Here is a 26,567-nt window from a genome sequence, read left to right as displayed (position 1 = left end):
ATCTCCACATTGCTTTTGCACTATAAGAAAGCTGCACGCTGCACAGTCAACACAAGAATTGTCACTTGCACAATCAAGGCATCATCACTAATGTTTATAATTAGCATTTCTTTTTAAGTATTGCCAGTGTTTAAACTATTCAGCACTCTTGTACTCTCCTAGAGACAGCGTGCTCAGGAACGGAAGTTGTAGTAACTCAATAAAATTGCCTTGTTAACTTTGGAAACTGGGTGGATTTCTAGTTCCCAGCATGCTTTGCATAGCACTGGATAAGGGGAGTAAATGTAAGTAAATGAAATAAAGTTTTATTTTATGTGTTTTTTATTGAAAGAAAGACATATTATTGTTTAATGCTGTTATGTTCGACATTTAAAAGATTTAAAGTTAAGATTTTATGGTTACCATTGTACTGAAGAGTAGACCACATGCACCACCCCCCCCCACCGCACACCTCTTAAATAAAAAAATCTATGTGTTCTAAAAAAAAATTCTATGTATCTAAATCTAAATGTTTTTAATATTTACAGAAATTAAATTTTGGAGGGAACTATCCATTTAAACTCACTTCCTCTCACAGAAGAAGTAAACAAATCCAGTGTGAGTGAATTATAGGATGAAACACATGGATATATGGTGAAAACGACTCCCAAAACGACATGCAGTGCCACTAAAACCACCCTATTCTTGAAACTCTTCCAAGGCCCTAATCTCCTCCAGCAGGGAGATTCGAGCTCCTTCCCTTACTTGCTCTGGGAACACAAAGAGCTTTTTCCATGTGCCAGGAACCAAACTCCTTCCTGTCTATGATAGGGCTTCTTGCATTGTGGCTCACAGGATAGGGGGTCAGGACTACATAAGCCCGCTCCCTTTTTCCAAAAGCGCAGTTCGCCAGTGAAAATGGAATTGGGCCAACATTTGTATTGGAGGAAATGGCATATTGGACTGAGATTAAGGCGGTGGTCTTGCAGGATAGATACTGAGAGAGGAGGCTGAGCCTGTGGAGTAGCAGTAATGAGGACTCCGTGGTCTGGCAGGATAGATTAAGACCACTCATGTATGTAATGAAGTGCTATAATGCTGCATCAGCAGACACTCAAACCCAGCTGATTAATCGTTGTCTGGAAAGACTGTAGAACATCTTTTTCCTCAGGACGTTAACAATTAGAAATGGATCAAATCTGTCAATCAGTCAATCATCATAAATAATGTATAGTAACATCATATTTACTCTGGTTACTAGGGGTACAGGGGCTAAGATGTTACATTTAACAATTATTATGTTTATTAAAATATACACTTTAATTATACAAAATAATTGCTTAATAAAAATGCATATAAATAAATAGAAAAAAATTACTAATTTAGATAAATGAATGAATAGTTATTTTAATTTGTGATTACTAAGTAATCGATAAATGTATTTTAATCCCACAATCATGAGGAAGACTGCTGATCTGACAGATGTCCAGAAGACAATCACTGAAACCCTTCACAAGGAGAGTAAGAAACAAACATTCATTGCCAAAGAAGCTGGCTGTTCACAGAGTGCTGTATCCAAGCATGTTAACAGAAAATGCTGTTTTATAACAAAGTTCGGGAGGAACAGTCGCAGTTCATTAACCTGATTAACACAAGTGGAGACCAATCAGTAATCAACTCATGACAAGGTATAAATAACAGCAGAACCTATCTCTGTTCATTGACAGTTTCAGCATCCCTCCTCCACCCCATTTCTCCTCACTTATAGATCCATCTACTCTTACCACAACCGGGGGGAGTACTCTGGGTTCGGGCCACATCCCGAGCTCGGAGCCCTCCACCTGGACAGCACGCCAAATACGCATAAACTTACGGTATTAATATACGTAGATGTGAACTCGTGAATCAAGAATTTGAGTGAACTTCACAAGGAATGGACTGAGGCTGGGCTCTAGGCATTACGGAATATGACTACAGTTGTCGTATTCCTGCCACTCCGGAACCACAGACAACGTCAGAGGCATCTTATCTGGACTAAGGAGAAGAAGAACTGGACTGTTGCCCAGTGGTCCAAATTCCTCTTTTCAGATGAGAGCAAGTTTTGTATTTCATTTGGAAACCAAGGTCCTAAAGTTTGGAGGAAGGGTGGAGAAGCTCATAGCCCAAGTTGCTTGAAGTCCAGTGTTAAGTTTCCACAGTCTGTGATGATTTGTGGTGCAATGTCACCTGCTTGTGTTGGTCCATTGTGTTTTTTGGAAACCAAAGTCACTGCACCCCTTCACCAAGAAATTTTGGAGCACTTCATGCTTCCTTCTGCTGACCAGCTTTTTTTTTAAGATGCCGATTTCATTTTCCAGCAGGATTTGGCACCTGCCCACACTGCCAAAAGCACCAAAAGTTGTTTAAATGACCATGGTGTTGGTGTACTTGACTGGTCAGCAAACTCACCAGATCTGAACCCCAGAGAGAATCTATGAGCTATTGTTAAGAGGAAAATGAGAAACAAGAGACCAAACAATGCAGATGAGCTGAAGGCCACTGTCAAAAGAAACCTGGGCTTCCATACCACCTCAGCAGTGCCACAAACTGATCACCTCAATGCCACGCCAAATTGAGGCAGTCATTAAAGCAAAAGGAGCCCCTACCAAGTATTGAGTACAGTAAATGGACATACTTTCCAGAAGGCCAACAATTCACTAAAAATGTTTTTTTTTTTTTTTTTTTTATTGGTCTTATGAAATATTCAAATTTGTTAAGATTGATTTGTAAGGATTTGTGAATTGGTGGTTTTTTGTTAAATGTGAGCAAAAATAATCACAATTAAAAGAACCAAAGACTTAAACGACTTCAGTCTGTGTGCACTGAATTTATTTAATACACGAGTTTCACAATTTGAGTTGAATTACTGAAATAAATGAACTTTTACATCACATTCTAATTTACTGAGACATTGTGTAAATAGGACAAATAAATAAATAGAACGAACATACAAATGAAACACTTTCAAATACAGGCCCACTGGTACAACCTGCACTGCAAACCCCAGCTACACTCTAAAAAACACTGGGTTAAAAACCCAATTTGGGTTGTTATTAACCCAAGGGCTGGGTAAATATAGGACAGAACCCATCTTGGGTTAATTTTACCCAGCAAATTAGGTTGTTTATTTAACCCAGCATAAGGGGTTGATTTAACCCAGATAAAGTTAATTAATTAATTTTTACTAGATTAATAACTTATTTTTAACTTCATACATTAAATGTTTACAGATTAACTTAAATCCTCTAAACTTTTCTAAAATAATCCACACAACCACTGGTTTGCATGTTAACTTCCTTTATTTTCCTTTTACTATCATTTACAGCATTGTTTATATTGTTTTTAACAGGCTATACATATTGCCCATATTTAAACTCATTTAACAAACAATACAATTAAAAATTAAATGTTAAACATAAGTAATTTACGTATTATTAACCAGTCTCTGTCGTTCTGTTTCCACTGTCACTGCACTGTGTCGCGCTGGTTCGTGACCGAGCTGGAGTCGTGTTCGGCGGGGAACTGCTCACGCCTGAGGCCGCCCCCCTGCGTTTCACTCATATCCGAAATATACTGCGGTTGCCTTTATAACCTGCTCAAAAACAAACAGTAAACAGCTCTGAAGGAATATTTGTATTCTGTATCTTTATGAATAAAATCGTTTATTTTATGCAAAGCATCAGGCTTTTCCATCACTCGATAAGACTGTGACACTCGTTAAAGGTGATTCTTACCGCGCCCCATGCTTGCTCTGCATAAAATTGAACGATATTCAGCACAGAAATGATTTTAAAGATAAAATGTATACAAACCTGTATTTTACCGACGAATGTGTCAATTCGATGGCGCTAAGAACTGCTCTCTCCAGAAGAGAAACAAAATCCCCGTGATAAATAACTCAACCGCTGGGTTAAGTCTGACCCAGGATCTGAGTAATACAAAACTACCCAAACATTGTGTTGTTACATTTGAAAAACTACCCAAATACTGAAAAAATAACCCCCAAAAATTACCCAAAAGGCTCAACCCAGCAACCCGTTTTTTTTTTTAGAGTGTACGGCTCTGTATATAGGAAACAGGAAACAGATGATTCTTCTGCACAATCTGACTTTGCTGCAGCCTGGAATTGAACTATTGGTTTCGTCTGGTCAGAGGAGAACTGGCCCCCCAACTGAGCCTGGTTTCTCCCAAGGTTTTTTTCTCCATTCTGTCACCGATGGAGTTTTGGTTCCTTGTCACTGTTGCCTCTGGCTTGCTTAGTTGGGGTCATTTCATCTACAGCGATATCGTTGACTTGATTGCAATTAAATGCACAGACACTATTTAACTGTACAGAGATGACATCACTGAATGCAATGATGAACTGCCTTTAACTATCATTTTTTATTATTGACACACTGTTTTCCTAATGAATGTTGTTCAGTTGCTTTGATGCAATGTATTTTGTTTAAAGCGCAATATAAATAAAGGTGACTTGACTTGACTATATACAGTAGCACCTATCTTTAAAGACTCAATACATCACCTTTGTCAAATGGCACTATGTAGAAATAAGAGGAACCCCATTCTCCTCCTTAGATTTTAGAAATGTTCCTCCACTCTCTTATGTTTGCTTTGAATGGGAATTAGCTACCATGGCAAAAGCTGTTTTGTATTAATTTTATGCTTTTCCGAGGTCAAACAGTCTTGTGTGTCTTCCGGAAATACACTGTATTTTAATGTTGTCTTTTAATCCTTTCAAGATCAAAATGAAAGACTAAGAGAGAGCCAGAGAACCTTTAAAGAACTATACCGGGGCTTAAAGAGATACTCCACCCCAAAATGAAAATGATGTCATTAATCACTTACCCCCATTTTGTTCCAAACTCGTAAAAAAAAATTGTCTTCGGAACACAATTTAAGATTTTTTGACTTGAGACTTGAGACACTCAAACGCTCTACGCCTACGCTCTTCTGTGTCAGCCACGTCACAAATATGCGCTGTTTTCTTTCAAACCAAAGCATAAATACACATAGAAACAGCGCATCCTTGTGGCGTGGATGACACAGAAGAGCGTAGGCAGTTGAGTGATGTGGAGAGACACAGAGGAGACTGTTGACAAAGGAATTGTTGAATAAAGTCGTTATTTTTGTTTTATTTGCGTACAAAAAGTACCACTGAACCACTAAAGAAGCAAACTTGGCTTAGCAGTTTCCTTAAACAGTAGCAGTGCTATATAGCATCTTAACCACCTCAAAGAACCGTGTGTAGAGTCAAAGCCTAGTAAAAGAACAGCATTCCCTTATCTTCCATTCTCCAGTGGATTCTCTGCAGCACAGTTCCCATCCACTGCAGTGTGTTCCAGCTCATAGACCCTGTCAAGCTCCTGAAGTGCCTCCACTTAAGCTTAACACTGCACTTTAGCTAGCAGCTGGAGCTGCGCTCTAAGATAGCACACACTGATAGCCTGATGCTGGTAAAGAGCTGCCAGTACTTCTTTAATCATATATTCATGCAGCGCTATCAGTGTGTCTTCTCAACTACCCAAACAAGTGCACTGACAATGAGACTATAACTCAAACTGGAAGTGCAAGTTGCCACAATAACCCATTTTTGTAAGTCATCTCCATGGATTTAGGTCTTGGGGTGGGGTGAACAGACATACAATGAGATAATCAGAGTCAAAAGAACCACCAAAATATAAATGGGTGTGGGAATATAGTATTTCAATTGTTAGCTGTGAAACATTGTTAATAAAGGCAATGCCAGGAGTCGGCTCAATTTTACATTCTAGCAAACTCTGCAAGGTCATATTTATTCAGTGTTTCTCATGGTTGGGTTTGTGTGTATATCTAACACTAGCTTACAATATTACAGAAATTCTGCATTTGCCCTCATATAAGTGCAGATCTGATGACTTTCTATCTTCTGTATGACACAATAGGTGAATTTTTGAACAATATCTTGGTCACATTCTTCCATACAATGAAACTGAATGGGGGCTGTTATAAGCGCCATAAAAGAATCATAAAAGTGTCCATATGACTCAGGCACTATACTGCAAGTCTTTTGAAGCCAAAAAAAAATAAACCTAGTCACTATTCAGTCCTCTTCTTTGTGCATTCATGAACAGAAGTGAAGTCCGATTAGTCACTAAACATTCCTTTGAATCTGATCTTTTCACTGAATTGGTTGATTTAGTTCACAAAACTGGCCTTAATGAATGGTTTACAAAAAGAGTTCTTGATTCCACATTGCAACGTTTAACAGCCTACTGAAGGGGAAGATTATCAGCCATACATGTTTGGAATGACATGAGGGGAAGCAAAAGACAGAACTTTCAGTTATTTTTATTTATTTATTTATTGTGAACTATTCTTTTGAAGTCACCATGGGATCAAAAATTGATGATTGCTAATGGAATATTTTTCAATTGCTAATGGAGAATTGTTAATGGAATATTGCATTGTTTATTATAAATCATTAATCCATGCTGCGTGTTTTTGTTTTTTTTACAAATATTAATTTCCCTTTGCAATTATATATCTTATTTTTGTCTCATTTGAGAAGCTGTTTTATTCAGATTTATGTCACAGTAGGGATGAAAAGACAAATCGCAACTATCGTTACATGCTGATATTAAACGCGAGACTTTAAAAGCCATCTTTGTTGAAAGCAAGTTAATTTACAGCTTCAATAAAAAACTGTAGTATAATAACTGTAGTATAAGTATAATTTTGTTCTGGAGGGATTTCTCCACCCACACATCACTGCAGGATGAAGGCTTCTGTTTAAAATAGAGAGGAGAGAGATAGCAAGCGATAAGGAAATCATGGATGGGCACGACAGATCCCCAGGACAAGGCATCTGTTATCCAGAAGTCTGAAGAAATGTATGCCGTACTCCCTGCAGTATGCATCAAATTTATCAGTGCCACAAAGCTGAACGAGACAAAAATATATGAGAGTGTCCATAGCAGACATGAGTGATGGGCAACTTTTATCTTCATCCTGGGCATCCCAGTATGAGTGTTCTCAGCCCCTGATCTCTGCCAGGACCACTCTCACAGTGTGGCACCTGTAAACCCTGGCACCATATGCCTGCTCTCCGCTGCCCTGTTGGGCATCATTAGCACACACACAAGAGAAGCGCCTGATCTTTGAACCAATCTCATTAGGGCAGCGAACAGCCCACCGGTCCAGCAGTGTAGTGCTATGATTGCTGGGAAACAGCCTCAACCTGCAGAGCCTGATGAGATGAGAGATAACATACAGTCACCGAGTCAGTCGTTGTGAAAATAATCCTCAGTATTCAGTAATAGTCGGTTGCAGATTATAATCCAAGGATCTGAAATCCACAATCATGGAAAGCACTTTTCTCAATAGACAACTCATACTGTACAACGATGCAAAGTTAATATGACACAAGGGTTAGTGGTTGTTATAACCGCATTAATATTCAAAAACAGTCAGTTGCATTTTGAATTAAAGATCTTTCACATTAAGGCAGTTTATTTTTAGTATTATATATAAACTATTATAGTTTTAATCAAATTTTAATCAGTTTTCTTATATTTTTAGTTGACATTAGTTACATTTTTTGTAATGTATGTATTTGTTTTTATTTGTTTCTAGTTGGTCATTTTAGCACTTCTTAAACTTAAAACTTTCATTTAATTTACAATGTCCATCTAATATTTATACTTTATTTTATTTCAGCTTCATTTAAATGAACAAAACATGGTTTCATTTAATGCTGATAACCCTGCATTGAAGGCAATAATTATAACAAAAAAAGTTAATAATCGTTCCACGTAAGTAAATCCACACCGCAATACATCATCACAGAGGAACGATATCATTGGAATCACTTTCAGAACAGTTTGTTGCCAACTGATGAGCTAGAAAAACATTGACAATCAGAATCCAACTGACTTTAAAAAGCTCGAGCATTAATGTCAATGTCACTTTATTTATAAAGCATTATTTAAAACAACCACTGTTGACCAATGTGCTGTACAAAGCATTACATAAAACACAATAAATATGTGAGAGATAAAAGACCATTAAACAAATAACATCAAGAATAAAAAGCTATGGCAAACAAATAAGTCTTCATTCGAGCTTAAACTGAGAAATACTTTGAACGAATCATTTCCAAATCACTGAAAAAGAATTCTAATGTTAAATGTATTTTCTAAGAAAATTACAATGATTTCTAACCTTAAATGCATTTAAACCTGTTGAAGGGGACTCCAACACAATATTAGGACACTTTAAAATAGCATTTGACCTGCTCTTTAAAGCAATCCCAAGAATCAGTCTGACAGGAGATTATGTCTAAAAGGGGAGCTGACAACGAGTGATTTGCAAAGACAAAGTGTCTGGACAGCAACAAGTGACAATAAACTTTATGCAAATGAGCAGTGGCACAATAAATATGACGACTTCTAATGGCAGTGCAAATACAATTAGATACTGTACCATGGTACAATGACAAGAGATGTATTAAGTATAAACAGGCATCAGTTGTTGTTAAACTACAAATGCAGACAGTCTCAACATCAGACAACACAAATGGTCTTCATGAAAACATCCTACTGATTGTTCTCATCAAAGCATCTACAAACCCTTTCCTTACTGTGGAAACAATGACAGTAGAAGAACTCTTTGAACGTAATTAAGACAAATATATGTGCCAAGAACATGCAGTTCTAGCCAGATTAAAAACGGGTCTTAAAGGGCATTCCAAAACTTTTTACCATAAAGTTCAGTTAGATCCATTATTAGAGTAATGCTTTTTCAAAGGTATGTGCACAGTGAGATATGACTAAAAGGTTGAATAAAAAAAAAAACTGTAGAATATTAATGGAAATTCTGTATCTATATTGTAAAAATATTCATTGCCCTTTTCAAGCCATGTGGACTCATCAAATGGAAAAGCTTTGGAAAATGTGTTTTTATCCCCTCTGCTTGATAGTGATGTGATACATGACATCATCAGGAATCCATTAGAAAATTCATTATCACTGAAAGGCAAAGAAAACAGTTCAGAGTTGAAACCTTTACCATGCGCATGACTAATTTAACACAAAGTGCACGTTATGATTTATTAAAAGTGGGCCAGAGTGGAGAGAATTAATTCATAGACTAGATTGGATTGAAATAAGTTGGAGCTACACTGGGAGGAAGATTAATGTTACAAGGGGGTGAAACGTCTATTTCCTCAACACAAATTCCTGACTCTACTTGCCCCCTCTGGAAAAGAGTGATCTGTTGAGCAGCAAAAGATTTATTTAAGAGGAAAATCATATAAATGAAACAATCCTACAGTTGGGAGCTAGGAAAGCAGCATCTTGGAAAATGTGTGGGACACAATTTTGACAATATGTCTGTAGTTTTGTCAGAAAAATATTATGCTCCCTGAACAGGCCTATCTGTTCAGAACTTTCATAGCATGACTTAATATTTGGTGTTTCTCCTACAATGCAATATGGCAAACCCATCTTCACTATTGTTACTTTTGCACAGATAAGATTTTAAATGTTTTGAAAGATGTCTAAGATAGTATTACCATTTAAAACAAATCTTCTATTTGAATATATTCTAAAATGTAATTTATTCCTGTGATGGCATTTTCAGCATTATTATTCCAGTCTTCAGTGTCACATGATCCTTCAGAAATCATTCGCATATGCTTATTTGTTGCTTAAGAAATGTTTTTTTTTTTTTTTTTCAATTTTTTTTCAGGACTGTTTAATGAATAGAAAGATAACAATTGTGTGTGTACAGTATATATGCTACCAATTCATTGTGCATCCTTATATTGTGCAAATTTCACCCCTGTGATCACATATCCAGCCAGATCTCCTCATGCACACTCCAGATGGGAACTTTAATCATGCCTGAGTCTGTAAGGATCAGATGGATTCAGGTTTGCTGGATAAGTGATCTGTTCATCTGTTGTAGCCCAGCAGATATGGCCTCCAGAGAGAGACATCTGCAATCTTTCTCAGCAGGCAGTTTCTCCACACAGCTGGCTGTTGGTCAGCTCAGCCCAGTCCAACATCTGGATGTGAAGATCCTCAATATCAATAGTTTAGAAAAGATTCTAATGTTCAGTACCATCAGATTTACTGAGTCACTCTTAGTCAGTCGCTCATTAAATCTGTTTATTTGGGGTGAGGATTGTGATGAATGACTGCTGCAGTGGCCTTCATTAGAAACTTATACTACTAAGAACATGCATGTGCACTTTCCAAAGGTTTAGCAAAAATTTTGTTTTTGAGATGATGGAATGGAATATATTTGAATCAAGTGAATCAAGATATTTTATGAGGGAAAAATAAGGATAATAAAATTAAAAAATGTACAGGACTGTTTAAAAAAAATGGTTAAAATGGTTTCAACAATTTCAATAATAATACTTAAATGTGTATTTTATTAAATTAGAACAAATTACAAAAACACATCAACTATGTGTGTTGTAGTGGATTTGTGACCCTGTACCACCAAACCAGTCATAAGGGTACATTTTTTAAAATTGAGATTTTTATATTATCTGAAACCTATATATATCTGGGACAAATTTAAAACTTCTCAAAATTCAGTTTCAATGATCAATTCAGTTAAAATTTTCAGGGGATGTTCTTTAGCACTGCAGCATATAAGAAGTGACAAAACACAGAGTCCACTATCCAGCCTCTCTCTGTGTCCACCCACCTCCACCACACTCACGACTCCATTGTGTGAGGTTACATAACAGCTGTCGGCCTTCATCCCGTTTCTCTTCACACCTCCCATTGAAGTTCACAATAGCACAAGGTTTTATAGACTTTCAAAACTGTACAAGGGCATTTTTCAACCCTTTAATTATCAATTTTTGATTTAAGAACACTACGGGTTTATCATCAAAACTGCAATTAGACACTTAAGGCTTTTATAACAAAATGTAAACAGAATTAATGTGCACTGTGCTGGGGAGTCTGATCAAAGTGATAGGGATAAGCACATTTATACATAACAGAGTATTGCAGGAACATGCTGGGAGGAATCGGCAACAGTTAATGTGCTTAAGATTCCTGTCGCCCCCTCTACCTTCAGGATTATGTGGGTCAGGTCCTCAGATTAAGGTCATGTGTTGTAATTGCTCCAGGGGACCAAGGCAAAAACAGGACAATGGGTGGTTGACATTCTCTTAGTGAACTATTGTTGTATTACACATACTGATACAGATAACTGATACCTCAAAAGTGATACCTGAATTATTTATTTTTTATTTTTTACTAAATTATTAATTAAATAATTAACTTTTTAAATCTGGTGTGGCAGAACTATATATTCTATACAAATGTATTTGATTTATTTGTTTCAGAAAACAAGGTTCTGTATGTTAACATTAATTCAATAGTTAATGCATCATTAAAAAAATTCTATCAAAGCATTTATTGATCTTGTTTAATGTTCATTTCAACGTACTGAGGCATTTGAAGTAGTAGCCTATCATTTATTATGAGCGAACATGAATTAACAACGAATAATGGTTAATTAACATAAACCGGTTTTAAAAAATGCTGTTTATTGTTAGTTTATGATATCTAATGCATTAACTAATGTTAACAAATTGAGTCTCACTGTAAAATGTTAGAAAGAAAACATTTCACATACTAATTTTCATTAATTGGTATTTTGATGTCCTTCAGATGCTTTATTGTTTTGTTTTATTTATTAATTTTTTCTGCACTGAAAAAAAAAAAGGTTTCATTCATCCAATTAAAATAATTTAGGGTAATGATTCACATCTATAACTTGACCCAATGAAAAATAAATAACTCTTTATTGGTGTGTTTGAATACAAGAAAATTAGAACTTTTTTAATAAAGTGTAATTGTTTTTAATTTAATTTATGATGACATATGGCTATGGTTTCCTATACAATACCACAAATCCTCACTACAAACACAAAACTTTCCACTATTCCAGTATTCCAGTATCAAGCCAATTGTTTTTACAATTTTACAATTTCATTTTAATATTAGGATTTCACTACTATTCTTTTTTTGTTTGTTTGTTTGAAAAGAGCAAACATCATGGAGGATCACTGCAAATTTGTATTTTCATGTTTTGAGTACTTACTAAAACCTGATTTTGTTATATAATCTTTGGACATTTAAATATAGTCATATAATCATGTCGTGTCATGTCAATCACCCACATTCCATTTACACTTGTCCTGGATGGTCACACAGATGTCAGATATCTCCATGGACACCCACTGCCGAGGATTTCCAACCACCTGACCAACCAGTTGAGCTCTGAGCTTAGAAATATGCAGAAAAAAACATCCTCCAACCACATCCTACCTATTTCAACAGTATCACTACTTTGGTGGGCTGAGAGTCATCCATCAATCTAGCACTTCGCCCCCATGGTGTTCATTTTTTCACCAGATTATTTCACTCCAAAACACCAGAATAAAGCTGACAGAGGAAAGCAGAGTGAATGAGGCCTACAAGTTTCTTCTCCTTAGGGACTCCATATGTTTCAACTGCTAAAATAGCTCAGCTCTAATTGCTGCGGGGAGACGTGAACAGGTTGTAAAGGTGGAGAGCGGATAGCCCATCCGTCACATCTTCATCAGAATGTGCAGTCAATGAAACTAATCAGCAATTTACGGCAATAAGATATACTGTATTCCAGATGTATTACTTTCTGTAGGCTTCTGCAACAAATGTTTGCAGAAAAGGTGAAGAAAGTGCTGAACACGTGGGAAAATGCTGTGCAGATATGGTCTGGAAACACTCTTTCCAGTTCACCCTCCCTCTGGGCTCATATACACACTTACACCTCAGAATGCAGACCTTAGTACTGCAGATAAATGGACAGAAAAACAGGTTCACCTCCATGCGAGACATCTGCACGAGAGTCGTGCTCACCACTAAAATCCCCTTAAGGTGGCCAACCATCCACTTATTTCTGCTTCCCTTGCTTTCCCTCCCAGCACTCTTTCCTCTTTTCTTTCTCTCTCTCTCTGCGACTCACTTAAAGCCATCTGCACGGCAATTCAATCATCACATTAAGCAGTGGAAGTAATGATTACTTGGATTAGCTACAGGGCTCCAAGCCACTGTCTTAATATTGACTGGCAGTGAGAGCAAATATGGGCTTGGCCAGCAGCTTCGTTTCACTTTTTGGGGGAAGTTTTATGATGTTTTTGAACTCCCCTTACCATACTGCCAACATTTACATAACTTCATAACTTGCAATGTGGCAATATTGTACATACATAAATAACGAGTACAAAAATATACACAATGTGCACACATTGATAACAGCATACAAAATGCACAATTAACAAACAATTTTAGATTTAAAAAGTCTGAACATCACTGAGCATTACAACCAAGTAACAACAACAACAAAATAAATCAGCAGACAGTATGCAAACGCAACTGCATAATTTATGCCACAATGCATGCTGGGAACCTAAGCACCAGCACAGGACACCAAACTATTAGAATCAATCTTCAAACGTGTTATTGAGAAATGGAAGATTACTATAATGAATACAGAGATAATCATTGTAATTCTACAGCACAGTGCAGCTACATGATTTTCTGCTCTGGTTCAATAAGAGGTAATTTAATTGTAAGGAAATTAAATGCTGTACTAATGTAAATGTACTAGTACCAGCCAGAAAAACACTGTAAATGAAAACTAATATGTTTTCGAATGTATAAAGGAACTATTATCTGCCGTCTCCTGTCAATGTTGCTATGTTTAATAATTATTAGCATTTCCAGAGTATATACCAAAATGTTCACAACCAGCCACTTGATTGTTCAAAGCTATAGTCAATATTATCTTGAACGAATAAGCTATGGCTTTATCATGATAGGATTTATGTACAAAACAAATGCAAATACCATATTTCAGTCGATTGACTAAAACTTGGTTACAGAGCCCAGACAGCATCCAGCACAACCAATCACTGTCAAGCAGGAGACTGCAGTTGCTGTGACTAGAACTAATTGGCTTCTGGGTAGCATCGTGTTTCCAAAACAGAGGTACAGCTTTAAATAAAATCCAACCGACGCTTCCACAAAGGTGTATCACTCTCTGTTTGAAGAAGCTGATGCATTGTTTTTGTGTGAAATGCATTAACTTGTCTCTAAAGCTCTACTGCTTTCATGACATATGAACTCAACACAGGTCTTCATAAGGGAAGCTCTCAAAACACACCTGTATTCTTCAAAATATAAATGAAATGACTTACAATAATTAACCATGTCCTGAAATAACCAACTATAAAAGACACAATACTCCAAGATTATATCACAGTCAGTGTTTATCCCACAGAGCAGCCTCGTACATATTCAGGGCCAAAAAGCCTTCATAGTTTACAACATAAATCTACGTGTTGCTTCGATGGCACATAGCCAAGTGAAGAAGCTCGCTGACAGCTCCTTCCTCTCTCTCCGATTGTGAAAGTGCAGTGATGAGGCTGCACCTCATGCTCGTTCACCCCATCATTACAGGGGGCAGTGTTTAGCCGAACAGGAGTGTGCTGCTGCCACACTGGAGAACAGAGCCTGGTGCTCAGAAGAGCGTTGTGATGGCCGTGGCTCTCTGCCTCGAGCCCCCGGGGTTCTTCTAATCCGAACACGCTCGACACAGACAGGCATGTGAGACAAAGAAATCTCAGTCGAGCTGTTGTGTGAGACGCTGCTGATAATGTCACAGATGTGGTGGAGGAGATAGAAAGCAGACCGGCACAATGAATTTTGAGGTGCAGCCACCTCTGTCTGTGGTATGCAAAGCAGAACATCAGAAGCTCAATCTAGATGGGCATATGAATGTTCACACTTGCTTTTCAACTGAATATTACAGTTTACAATTTTTTTTTTTTCGTTTCTCAATAGCAAAAATATTTCATGTTTACCAGACAGCTGTGTCTAGAATTTTCTGCCTCTTGAAAGACATTTATTTCCAAAACAAGCTCATTAATGTTCATATAATTCACATGCACAAACAGCATTCATTAACAGTTGAATGCCCCTTTACGGTGAAAACATCATTGTAACTTGCAAATTGCAAATCAAGTGAATAACTCAGAACTTTATTTTAAAAGAATAATAATAATAATTATTATTAATTAATTAATTAATTGATTTATAAACAACCGTGATTTCAATCACATGACAGTCGGGAACACCACAGTATCCAGCACTGGGAACCTTTCAAAGACCAGCTCAGTCCAGTAATGAATTTCTATACTGGTCTAACTGGTGAACCACCAAAACCAAGATGTTCACCAAGATGGCAAAGCTAGTTAAGACGCGTGATGAGGACATCAGCACCCAAACACAGCATATTTTGGTATTTTCAACAGCTTGAGTGAAATCCTGAACATCTCTAGCCATAATTAAAGAGCAGGGCAAGTGTTCGCCTTCTCAACTGAAAGATCCAATTAATCAAGATATCTCTTGCCTCTTTCAGCCATAACATGGCAAGCAATAATGCAAATGCTTTTTTATAATCAAGCAAAACCTACTTGCTTTCCCAGGTTTGGGCCTCTGCAGGAGCTTCTGCACCGTCATCAGGTCCTCAGTCTTCACCGCTTGAAGTAATTCCTGATCTTTCCCCATCGTTATTTATCTTACATCCAAAGCATCCTCTGAATGTGTGTGTAGTGTTGCCCAGAGAGCTCCTCTGCGGATCCTCCCTCTTGCGATGGAGCTGCAGGGCGCGATGATGATGATGATGATGATGATGCACACTGGCGGAAGGATGCTCGAATACTGTAGAGCTGGTGCAGCTGGCTCCTGAGAATCACAGATGTTCTTATTCCGATGTCGAGAAGAGAATATTAGCAGCACTGTGACGGACTTGCGAATAAAGCATCGGTGATGGATCGGATCTTCAGTCTCTGTTGTGATGGAACAGTCTGTTCTAGAAAACCATCATCAGATAACACAGCTCCAAACACGATTTGGTGGCGTGAGCGGAGTTGATGCGACGCATTCAAATATGCAAAATCAATGTTTCTTTAAATTACCATGAGCGTTTTTTTCCTGGGATCCTTGAAGCTGTGCTGAAGACATATCAGTCGGCGGTACCATCGCTCCGTAGTACGCACACAGTTATTTTCTGTGCTGCGATGGGTCCACACAGGGATCGTGCAACGTGCATTTCCCCAGCCTCGGATTGGGCTGACATTGCTGTGGTAAATGGCTCCGCTTCATCCAGAGGGCGGTCCCTATGTGTAGGAACACCCCCGTATTCCAGCGCTGACAGCCACATGCTACGGGACATCATAACACATGCTGCTGGAAACAGCCTTGTCCTGTAGCTGGCGTTTTTGTTTTGTACACACCGACCAAGAGTGGATTAGACCAGATCAGAAACATGACTCACCTGAGCACTATTTGGAAACCCGTTTAACTTCAGTCCTCGAAACGAACTTGTATTTTTTTATGATATTAAATAATCTCACTAGTAGCCTAGGTAATTAATTATTCACCAATAGCCTTCCTTTGCAACTGTGGCAGCTATCCATTGTCAAATATGGCTAAATTGCTAACAAATATTAACAAAATGTAATTATAAAGTAGCCATTTACTAGTCATCATGTCCATAAAGCAAATAACAAATTAGATAAGAAATGTTACCAACAACAATATATAATGGTTTCTCATAAATACATACTAATAACAAATCAGTCATATCTCGTGGAAGAATTAGTAAAAGAAAAATGATTAATATGCAATGAAAAACCATTATCTAATCTCTATTGGATTAAGTAGTATCTAATGAGTAAATACTAGACTGAGTAGATATTTAATAATTTGGTTAATAATAAAATATATTAGACACTATTAGAAAATATTAAAACGTATAAGTCACTATTTTATTACTTGTACTACAACTAATAATAATAATAATAACATAAAATGCATACTAGTAAGTTAGTCCAATTTATCTCCATGGATGCTGGAAGGTGAATTTCCAATTGCAAGTTTGAGCATTTCAGATCTGCTGTTGCTACTGATTTATGGTATTTTCCTTGGTTCTGTTTTTCTTAAACATTAAAAAAAAAAAATTAACACAGTAACAGTTTTGTTTTTCTTACCTCTCAAATCCAGCAAATGCTGTCAGTCCTTCAGTTTTAAGAAGCCTGAAGATTACAAAGTAGGGTACAAAAAGAGCTTGGCTGCATGAAGCCTACAAAACAAAACTGTTCCCTGAATGCCTGCTCAGAGTTATTGTCTTAACAACATGGGGTTTCTTTCAGATTCTTATATCCAAGTCAAAGCACAATGACCCTCTTTCAGCGCAGAATCCAGTCATGACTGTCATGTTCTATTCATGGCTACTTAACACTAAATTTACCACCTCAGAAAATTAAAATAGAGACATTTCTCAAAATATCTTATTTTATGTGCCACAAAAGTCATATAGGTGATGTGATAGAAAGTAAATGTTAACAATTGAATTATCCCTTTGTCATTTTATTGCATAAAAACACTGAGGAAAAAAAAAACTTCTTAACAAGTCCATATACTGTTTCATCTTCAAATGTGAACTCCTAAAGTCCTTTGTATCTGAATCAGTCTGATTATTAATAATCCCAGAATGTTCTTTAGCACACTGGTTTAATAATCAATCAGCAACCAACAACACAAGATATGAAATATTTGAGAAAACATTTAACAAACAGATGACAAACTAGTGATATGAAAGGCTGATCTGTTGCACTCGTGTTTGAACTTGAACTTTCACTGATTCGCCCTAATCATCATCACCATCATCAATATCTGCACATCCTTCATCCAGATATAACTGACCATGTAACATCTGCTGATTGTGATCCAGCGCCATCCAGTGTTACATAATAGAAAATCCGTTCTGAGATGTCATTTCACACTTGCAGACCTCTAGTGTTCGCTGCGTACATTACAATTCAGCAATATTTTTTTGGCATGCAGTATATGGGTGGAGACAGGCCTCTTGTGGCTACCACCCTTTCTAAAGACGCTGTATTCAACTCCAATGAAACCTGAGAATATCAGATTTCATGTAGTCTCACACACTTTTCTGACAGTTCTGAAAGCTTTTAGGTGTCAGATTTTTCGGCAACAGTTTAAATAATATTAAATAAAGTAATGAGCTTAATTCGAATATTCTTGTGCAAGAAATATTTCAATTCATAATAAAGGGTTAAACTATTTTCACAGCCAGCTTTGCAAGAGGAAGAATTTTAGGAGAAATATCCCAGCATCAAGCACCGTTAATAATGTAGACTACAAGCGAATTGCATATCACAGGAGTGATATTTTACATTTGCCTAAAGAATAGGCTACATATGATGATGTTCATGTTACTTCATAAGTGATTAAGGGTATTTGGCTTGCTGTATGCAAAGGAGGGGCTCAAGGATGAAGCAACCCAAGCTCCAATTTACCCCCTATGAGACTACTAAATAGATAGCTTCTGTATATAGGGCAGAATATCTTAAAGGAGTGAGGATGGAGGTGGGGAGGAGGAGAAATGCTAGAAGACCGTTGCTAAAGTAAGGCAAGCAGCAGCTTATATGTAGCTTGATTAGATTATTAAATAAGCGGCTCCTTCTGAACCCTATAAGAATTTAATTTAGAGGCAAACATACTGTAATAGGCTTTTTTTTTACTTCAAGCTGTAAAATTTCATATCATAAAATACCATCCATTTATTGAGTCATCACAAAATAACACTGTATGAGTATATAATTGGCTTTCATTGCCCACACAAAGCAGCTACCAAACCTCTGGTGCTACAACACTGTTCAACAGTGAACACATGTAACATCAGCATAGTAAACACATACCCTGACTGGAGCCAACTAGCCAAAAAAAAAAAAAAAAAAAAATACCTTCACCAGCACAGCAAATTATTACACGCTTTACTCTAACATTAAACTGCCACACTGAAAACCCCATATGAATTTAATTATTATTTATTTACATATGCAATACAAATATATAATACTCTCTTTTTTTACATCAGGCAATATAATTTATCACAAGATTCCAAATCTTATATATTAAATACAGAAAATATATAAAGAATATTTTCAACATTTTCTTTGAAATGATAAGTCTGCATACAAAACTCTAGATCAGTGGTCTCAAACTCAATTCCTGGAGGGCCACAGCTCTGCACAGTTTTGCTCCAACCCTAATCAAACACACCTGATCCAGCTAATCAAGGTCTTCAGGATTACTAGAAACTTCCAAGCAGGTGTGATTTGGAGCTGAACTCTGCAGAGCTGTGGCCCTCCAGGAATTGAGTTTGAGACCACTGGTGTAGGGGATATTTTCTTGGCACACTTTGAGCCCCTTAGTAACAACTGATCATCGTTTAAACACCACAGCCTACCTGAGTATTGTTGTTGACCATGTCCACCCCTTTTCTTATGGCTACTTCCAGCAGGATAATGCACCATGTCACAAAGCTCAAATCATCTCAGACTGGCTTTGTAGAATATGACAATGAGTTCACTTTACTGAAATGACCTCCACAGTCACCAGATCTCAATCCAATAGAGCAGTTTTGGGACGTGGTGGGTAGGGAGATTTGCATCATGGATGTGCAGCCGACAAATCTGCAGCAACTGTGTGATGCTATCATGTCAATATGGACCAAAATCTCTGAGGAATGTTTCCAACACCTTGTTGAATCTATGCCACGAAGAATTTAGGCAGTTCTGAAGTCAAAAGGGGTGGACCCGGTACTAGCAAGGTGTACCTAATAAAGTGGCCAGTGAGTGTATTTTGCAATAAATAACCAAATAGACAAGATAACTATAGGCACTATAATATCTGTAGCTAAACCGTCTCTACTCCACAGTAAGTTTTCTATTCCGCTTTGTGACAACGTTGTTTGTAGATGTTCGTTCTGAAATCTTGGCCTTTGATACTATTCCTACATAATAAACATGTGTAACGTAACCGCTCTCATTTTGCGATTAAAACAAAGTTACCTTTACTATATGACGCCAAAGGACCTGACGTTTTTATGCGCTTTTGGTTTTTAACAAAAGATCAGGCGGGGCCAAGATGGGTTCAATCATCTGATTGGCTGGAGCTGACAGCAGACAGAAGGAAAACACAGCACTGCGGCATCCGATTGGATGACTGGTTTGTATCAAAGTGAAAATACGTGTCTCCAGCTCTTTACTGTTGCCAGGGCGTCAATGGCGGAACTCTGCGGCAGAAGTTAGTATGTCACAAGAACGGATCGCCTAAGGTAATGCAGCAAAAAACGTTTAATAATCCCATATGTTTTTGTTACGGTTTAGTTTTCAGTGCTAAGTTAGAGGTGTTGTCTTTTCGTGAGAAGGTTTGTGGGTGGAGCAGCTTGAAGAGCTTAAGTTACTGTAAAACTCTTGAGTTGAAGTGATGAGTGTTGGTGTGGCGATCCTCACACAAGAGCCTCATGAGCAGCTGCTGTTTGAGTTTGAAAATAATTGCTCAACATTTTAGATGTTTTTCATAGCTGATGTTGACATTTGGGCTACCATGTGTGCTGCTCTTCTCTCAGCTGCCTTTCATTTCCACCGTTGCTGGACGTGTATAAACATGTTGAGTGTGCACGGTGCATCAGCATGGCTCTTAAGAGAATTACTGCACTTTACATAACTGCCCAGTTATGCTTGGATTGGACGTTTTAATGGAAGGGCATACGTGTAAAGCTGAAGGGCAGCAGAATGCAAGTTTATAAACCCTTCTGTTTGTGTGTTTTGTTTAAATGCATCTTATTTACTTCATCTTAATAGAAGGGCCCTTTAAACCGTGGCCCTTATCAGTGAACGGTCAAAGATTGTGAATTAGGACACATGATCCTCAGATCAGCTACACCTCACACTGGAAATCCCAACATTGTCTCTTGGCAGCAGATTTTTTTTGCCATTGCATCTAGGTAATTCGTGTCCCACTGAAAGTCAGCTAGTCCTCCGCTGTGCTCCCTGATGGATTCACTTGTGGGAAAGGATTCTGGGAGAGTAACAGATAATGTAATTGCTTGTCTTTAATGCTCTTTGCCAAGATTACTAACCCCAGTCTGGATGAGATCCCTGCTGCTAAATCAGAGGATTAGACCGTGATTTTGGAGAACCCCTCCCTTTGCCTTGATCATGAAATGTCAAAATTTGGTAAATATTCCACTTTTGTAATATTTTTTTTTTTTTATGCATTGATCATAAGGTAGATGATTGTGGAAACTCACAGGCTTGTTGGTGCAGGTCACGTTTTGTTATTTAGGTTTCTCTCTCATAGGTGTATAGATGAAAGGGGGCTTCTGAGAGTTAAGCACCGGTTCATTCTCTGCTCTGGTGCACTAGGGTCAGCACCTTTTGTGTTAAACGAGAGTAAACTGAATAACTTGCTGCCGATCCACCTGTCTGGTATTTGAGTTCATTTACACGCATAAACAAAGGCAGCTGTTTTCTCCTGCACAATGACACCAGTGTTATACAGGCACTGTTGTACAGAAGTGGAGTGGTAGCTTTGGTTCAGGGTTGTGTCTATGGGTAGGTTCCGTCATGCTTGTGAACTTAGGCCACATGGGCACATGTAAGAATAGAGCAGTTGCATTCACGTCATCTTCAACGGAAGTGGTTTCACTGTAGCATGCTAGCCTTAAAGGAGATCGCCTGATCAGTGAAGACGTGAGAGCTGTTTATTAACCTAATACATTTTGGTGTGACTGTATTTGCTTCAAGATCCAGATTTTCCATCAAGTGGTGACCCAACACCGTACCTGATTTGTTTATTGTACAAAAATACAAAAGTGTTAACTATATATTTTAAATATTTTACATTTAGCAGACACTTTTATCTAAAGTGACTTACAGATGAAGACAATGGAAGCAATCAACAAAACTTTTGTTAATGGTACAATAACTGAAAAGGAAACTGATCGAATACAAAAAGATTCAAAAGCTAGGTAGTGTGTGTGTGTGTATTATTATTATTTTTTTTTTTTAGAATATAATTAGAATAATTCCTTGAGTTAAAAAAAGGATGGAAGAGATGTTTTTAGCCAAGTCTTCAAGATGGCTAATGACTCTGCTGCTCTTTTTGGCTCTTATTTTAAAAGTATATATGATTAGTTGTATGTTAAAATGTCCATTTCGCAAGATTTCTTTTCTAAACTAGCACAAACAGGCAGAGTAGTTTGAGTGTCACACAGACTGATGTCATCCTGTCAAATACTGTGGCCCACGCTGTTGTGCTGCTCTTTGACTCACTGCTTCGGTTTAGTTTTATGAATTTATAGCACAATACATGTGGTCTTCAGGCCAGTGATTAATTTCCATGACTCCTGTGACTTTTGCACTGCTACAGCAGTTGACATGGATTCTGGTTTCTCAGTTTTATAGTGTCTTTGCCTTTTAGTCATAACTATACACAACTGTATCACTCTCTTGTACTAAACCTCTACAGATAAGGCTGTGAACCCGTTGTTATGATTCAAATCATGCTTCCTCACATCCACATGATGTGGAAACCATGGCCTGATGGTTTCATAAAGTTGCTGTTCAATTTATGAACCTGAAGAACAGACTGTTTTTTGGCCTGTGTGGAATTTCACACTCCTGTTATTATTAGTTTAGCTTTGTTAATGTGACAATTTCCGAAATGGGCGTGTCTTGGTTTCAGCCTTTCTCTAGAATGCTCTGTAAACCCATACGTGATAGATCCAGTCAAAGTAAAAGTTATCTCAATCAATGGCAATGTTTTTCTACACTTTACCTTGATATTTGTGATTTGGCAGAGGCCAACAAGGATGTCAATAGAGGCAGAGGCGTTGCTGCAGGAGGCGAAGGAGAGCATTGAAGCAGCCCAAAACTACAGGAGCGAGCTACAGCAGAGACTGCATGGACTCAGCCAGGCACGCAAACAGGTACGGCTCTGACTCTCTGCACTGCTACTGCAAGAAGAAACCGGTTTTCAATAACAAGCAAAGTGCCAGTCCACACAGAAACTGTGCAATGTGACAGTAACAGCCAGTCGGTATATATTTCATATATTCTACACGGTAGTATTTTAAAACCCTAATATTTCACAGTGGGCAGCAAAAATCATGGGTGGCCAAAACTCAGAATTTAACAATTGGCTATTTTCCAATTAAATTCATATTTATGGCTATCTATCCTCAATTCAATTCTGAAGGGCACACAACCCTGGCACAAATAGAAGTAACTGAAAAACCTCCCTTCTCATCTCTTTTGCTTGACCCATGTCTCGGTCATGGCTGCTTATCATAAAAACAGATTTACATGGAGGAGATCGCTGGTTTCTCTCTCATTCCAGTCAAGCCAAACCCATAGAGACGGTAATGAAATTGCTATTGATCTCACCCAGCATGCACTATAGCCTAAAATCATCAAACACATTGTTGAGAATGGCAGAAACAATTCAGCTGCACAAAGGCAGTGGTTCCCTAAACCGTAACCAAATAATGTGACATATGTGGGTGTTTTTGAGAGCGCGAGGGTAAATTATACTCCCGCTGTCTTGGATCCTCTGTGCCAGGAAGCCCGTTGGTCCGTACAGAAGGGCTGATTCATGCCACACGTCTCCTAGGGTGGCTGAAGGATGTAAAGCTGGCCTGCAGCTCGCTGTTATCTTCAGACTTGGCTTTCTGGCATCTTACCCAACTTCCTCTCCCCTCCCCCCCCACACCTCCCAGAATGCTTCATTCAGTGTGTAAACAAGGCTGTAATTTCCTGCTCCTCTTATGAGACGGTAAACACATGGACAACAGGACAGAGAATTAAACCAAACTTTCAGGATCATTGACTAGTGATTGCATGACGCCCCGGGGTACTGCGATTACCCTCACAGCGTGTGCAGCTGTCTGAGGGAGATCCCATATGTGCATCGCATCTGATATGATCATATCACATGCGCTGTGTTCACAGCAAGGGCACAAACATTTGTGGTCAATCTTTAGGTCAGACTACATTTTTAAGCAGAGCTACTTCAAGCTTCCAGTTGTAGAGCTCATCTGTATTGTAACTCTTAATGTATTAAAGCACAGCAGCTTCCTGGTCCGTGGTTGAGTTTTATGTATATTTCACATTAGCTGTTTCTATTCTACTTCCTCTTTAAGTTGTTACACCAGGTCTCAGCCATGAGGCTTCCTTAAAACCCTACAAATGGCCTCTGTTTCCCACACCCTGTTACCCACGAGCCAGAACATTGTAAACATACAGAGCTGTGGTATATTTGATCCGAAATGGCATATGCATGTTCATGTCAAAATCAATGTCAAAGTATCCTGATATTTTGCTTCACAGTACTGTATTAATATTCTCTCAGCAAACATGTGTATAATTTCTTTTTTAATTATCCTGCTCAGGACCAATAGCTGCGCGCTGAAGAGATGATCACCAGATGATCACATAGGACTACAAGGAATCGCTTTATTGCAGCACGACTCAGCCAAATGAATCTTATACGAAATAAATAATATATACACAATAAATACAAACTAGCTGAAATGTTCTGAAATCACTTGTACCCTACCTGATTGAAAAAATACAGTCTTTCACTCTGTGTTAGCTGTCTTGGGTTTTTTTTTTTTTTTTAAAAGACTGCTAAATTTGGCTTTGTAGTGAACAAGGAACTGCATGATTTGGGATTTTAATGGGAAGATAAATCACTTGTAGATATTGTTTTGAATTTGATCAATATCCAAACAAGCTAAGAATATAATTTTTGAATCATTACACTAAACAGAGTTACAAGATTATTATTATTATTATTCTTCTGTGGCTCAGATATCAATATATCAGGCCAAGTCCCTGCTGATTCCCCACCCAAAGTGGTCATGTGTGTCAGTGTGCGTTTGACATTACACATCTGTTCTTAAAAGAGTTTTGTAGGACCGTTCTGACTGGCTTGTTCCCAGAGATCCAGTTTTGGGCTAAGTCTAAACATCCTGTGATGGGGAGTCAGCATTTCTAATAGCCGCCCAAAACCCAAAGCAGCAGAGGCCCGAGGTCCTGCCTCCTCCCTCCACCCACTCCTCACAGCGCATTGTCACGAGTAACATATTTAGGCAGAGGATTCTGTCCAGGCTCGAATGTTCAGATTGTTGCTGATAAGACTTGAGCGTCTGAGGAATGATGCACGTCTCTGGACAGAAGCATTTCCTCTGTCAGCTGCAAACAAAGCGGAGTCTGGAACTTTCCACTGAGGTTGATTAATACCAGCGTCCATCCATTTATTCCTGCGCCACTTTATCTGTGTTATTTTAGACTCTCTTCCCACTTCCTGGACAAACAGGGCGTTATCTTTTACCTACACGTACTGTTCCATGGTGTAAATTGTCAACACCTTCGTTTGAGCTTCGTTTAATTTCACTGATTATAAGGGAATGAGACCTTTCCTCATTCCAGAAATATGACTCAAGGAATTCTTAAAATTACCAGAGCGTAATTTTGCCTTTAACATCTCCTTTTATGTCCGTGTGGAGTGTGCTTGTGTGTGATGGTTCAATAGTTTTTAAGCTATAGTGTACTTGAAGCATGTATCAATGAACATATAAATGTTCATTGATACGTGGCATTGAAAGCCCACGCTAAACTTCTGTTGCAAGCACAAGTTTCATGTTCACAAGAGGAACTTTTTTTTTTTCTTTTCTTTTTTTTTTTTTACATTGAAAACCACCAGACTCCTGTCACTCTTTGCTCCATTTACTGAAGGTGAAGTAGTTCGTCTGAAAGATGCATCAAGAACATTTGAAATGTGCCATTCATTTCTCACCACTTCCGCTTTCAGACCTACGCTTCATGTACAAAACAAGACTGTGGCACTCAAGTTCCTGTCTAGTTTTAAGCACCCCTCATTACGTATCTGATTAATGTACACCTTTACATTTCTGAATCATTTTGTTGCATTCTATAATGGTAGATAGTATTTGCATTCAAATCAGGCTTATTTAATTATCAGCTTTTTCTTTAGACGTGAACTCGTATTTTTTAGGGTTGTGCTGATAGTCGTATTATCTAATTAATATTCAAGCTTCTTTGTTCAATTTAAATTTTTACGTGTTTTTACAGTGTTGCGAGTTCTAACCAATCAAGCGTGCGCTTGCTGACTGAATTCTGCTCTCTCGCAAATCCTCATTATAAACAAAGTGCAGATGTACATGGTGTATGTATAAGAGATTATTTATTATTGTATTCAATTATTATTTAATTGTTGTATTATTTTATTATTTAACTTAATTATTATTTCAATTATTACAATTATTATTGTATTCATCATACAGTGTACACAGCTTCATTGATTTAAAATGTTTTTTTTTTTAGTGCATAAACTCGCACTAGACTGAAGTCAGTGTTCTTTGATTCTGTAAATATTCTTTGCTCGTTTTCTGTAGCTGAGGAAATGTTAGCATTAGAATTAGTACCTTTCAGTGTTTTTATTAAATTTTTCTAAATACATTCAGTCATATAAAAAATATTTTTTACATGACATCCATATGCTACTTGACTAAAAAGATATAATGTGTAGTTA

At 37.7% G+C, this 26,567-nt stretch overlaps 1 protein-coding gene across 11 annotated transcripts in view; it reads right to left on the bottom strand.

The window, feature by feature from the left end:
- caskin1 (CASK interacting protein 1) overlaps positions 1-16,301 on the bottom strand; it is an 82,596-nt gene extending 66,295 nt beyond the window's left edge. For 3 of the 11 annotated variants that reach the window (XM_026204786.1, XM_026204812.1, XM_026204794.1), the window contains exon 1: positions 15,551-16,300. In XM_026204786.1, the coding sequence (XP_026060571.1) occupies positions 15,551-15,644 (94 nt within the window). In that variant the 5' untranslated portion in view covers positions 15,645-16,300. Of the gene's footprint in view, positions 1-15,550 lie in introns of all 11 variants that reach the window. The other 8 variants (XM_026204835.1, XM_026204803.1, XM_026204827.1 and 5 more) reach the window with 3 other exon arrangements.
- Positions 16,302-26,567: the final 10,266 nt, after the last annotated feature.

Source organism: Carassius auratus, chromosome 3 (genome assembly GCF_003368295.1).
Source record: "Carassius auratus strain Wakin chromosome 3, ASM336829v1, whole genome shotgun sequence".
Taxonomy (NCBI): Eukaryota; Metazoa; Chordata; class Actinopteri; order Cypriniformes; family Cyprinidae; genus Carassius; species Carassius auratus.
The sequence above is the reverse complement of the archived record's forward strand: the minus strand, read 5'-3'. Positions and strand labels throughout refer to the sequence as shown.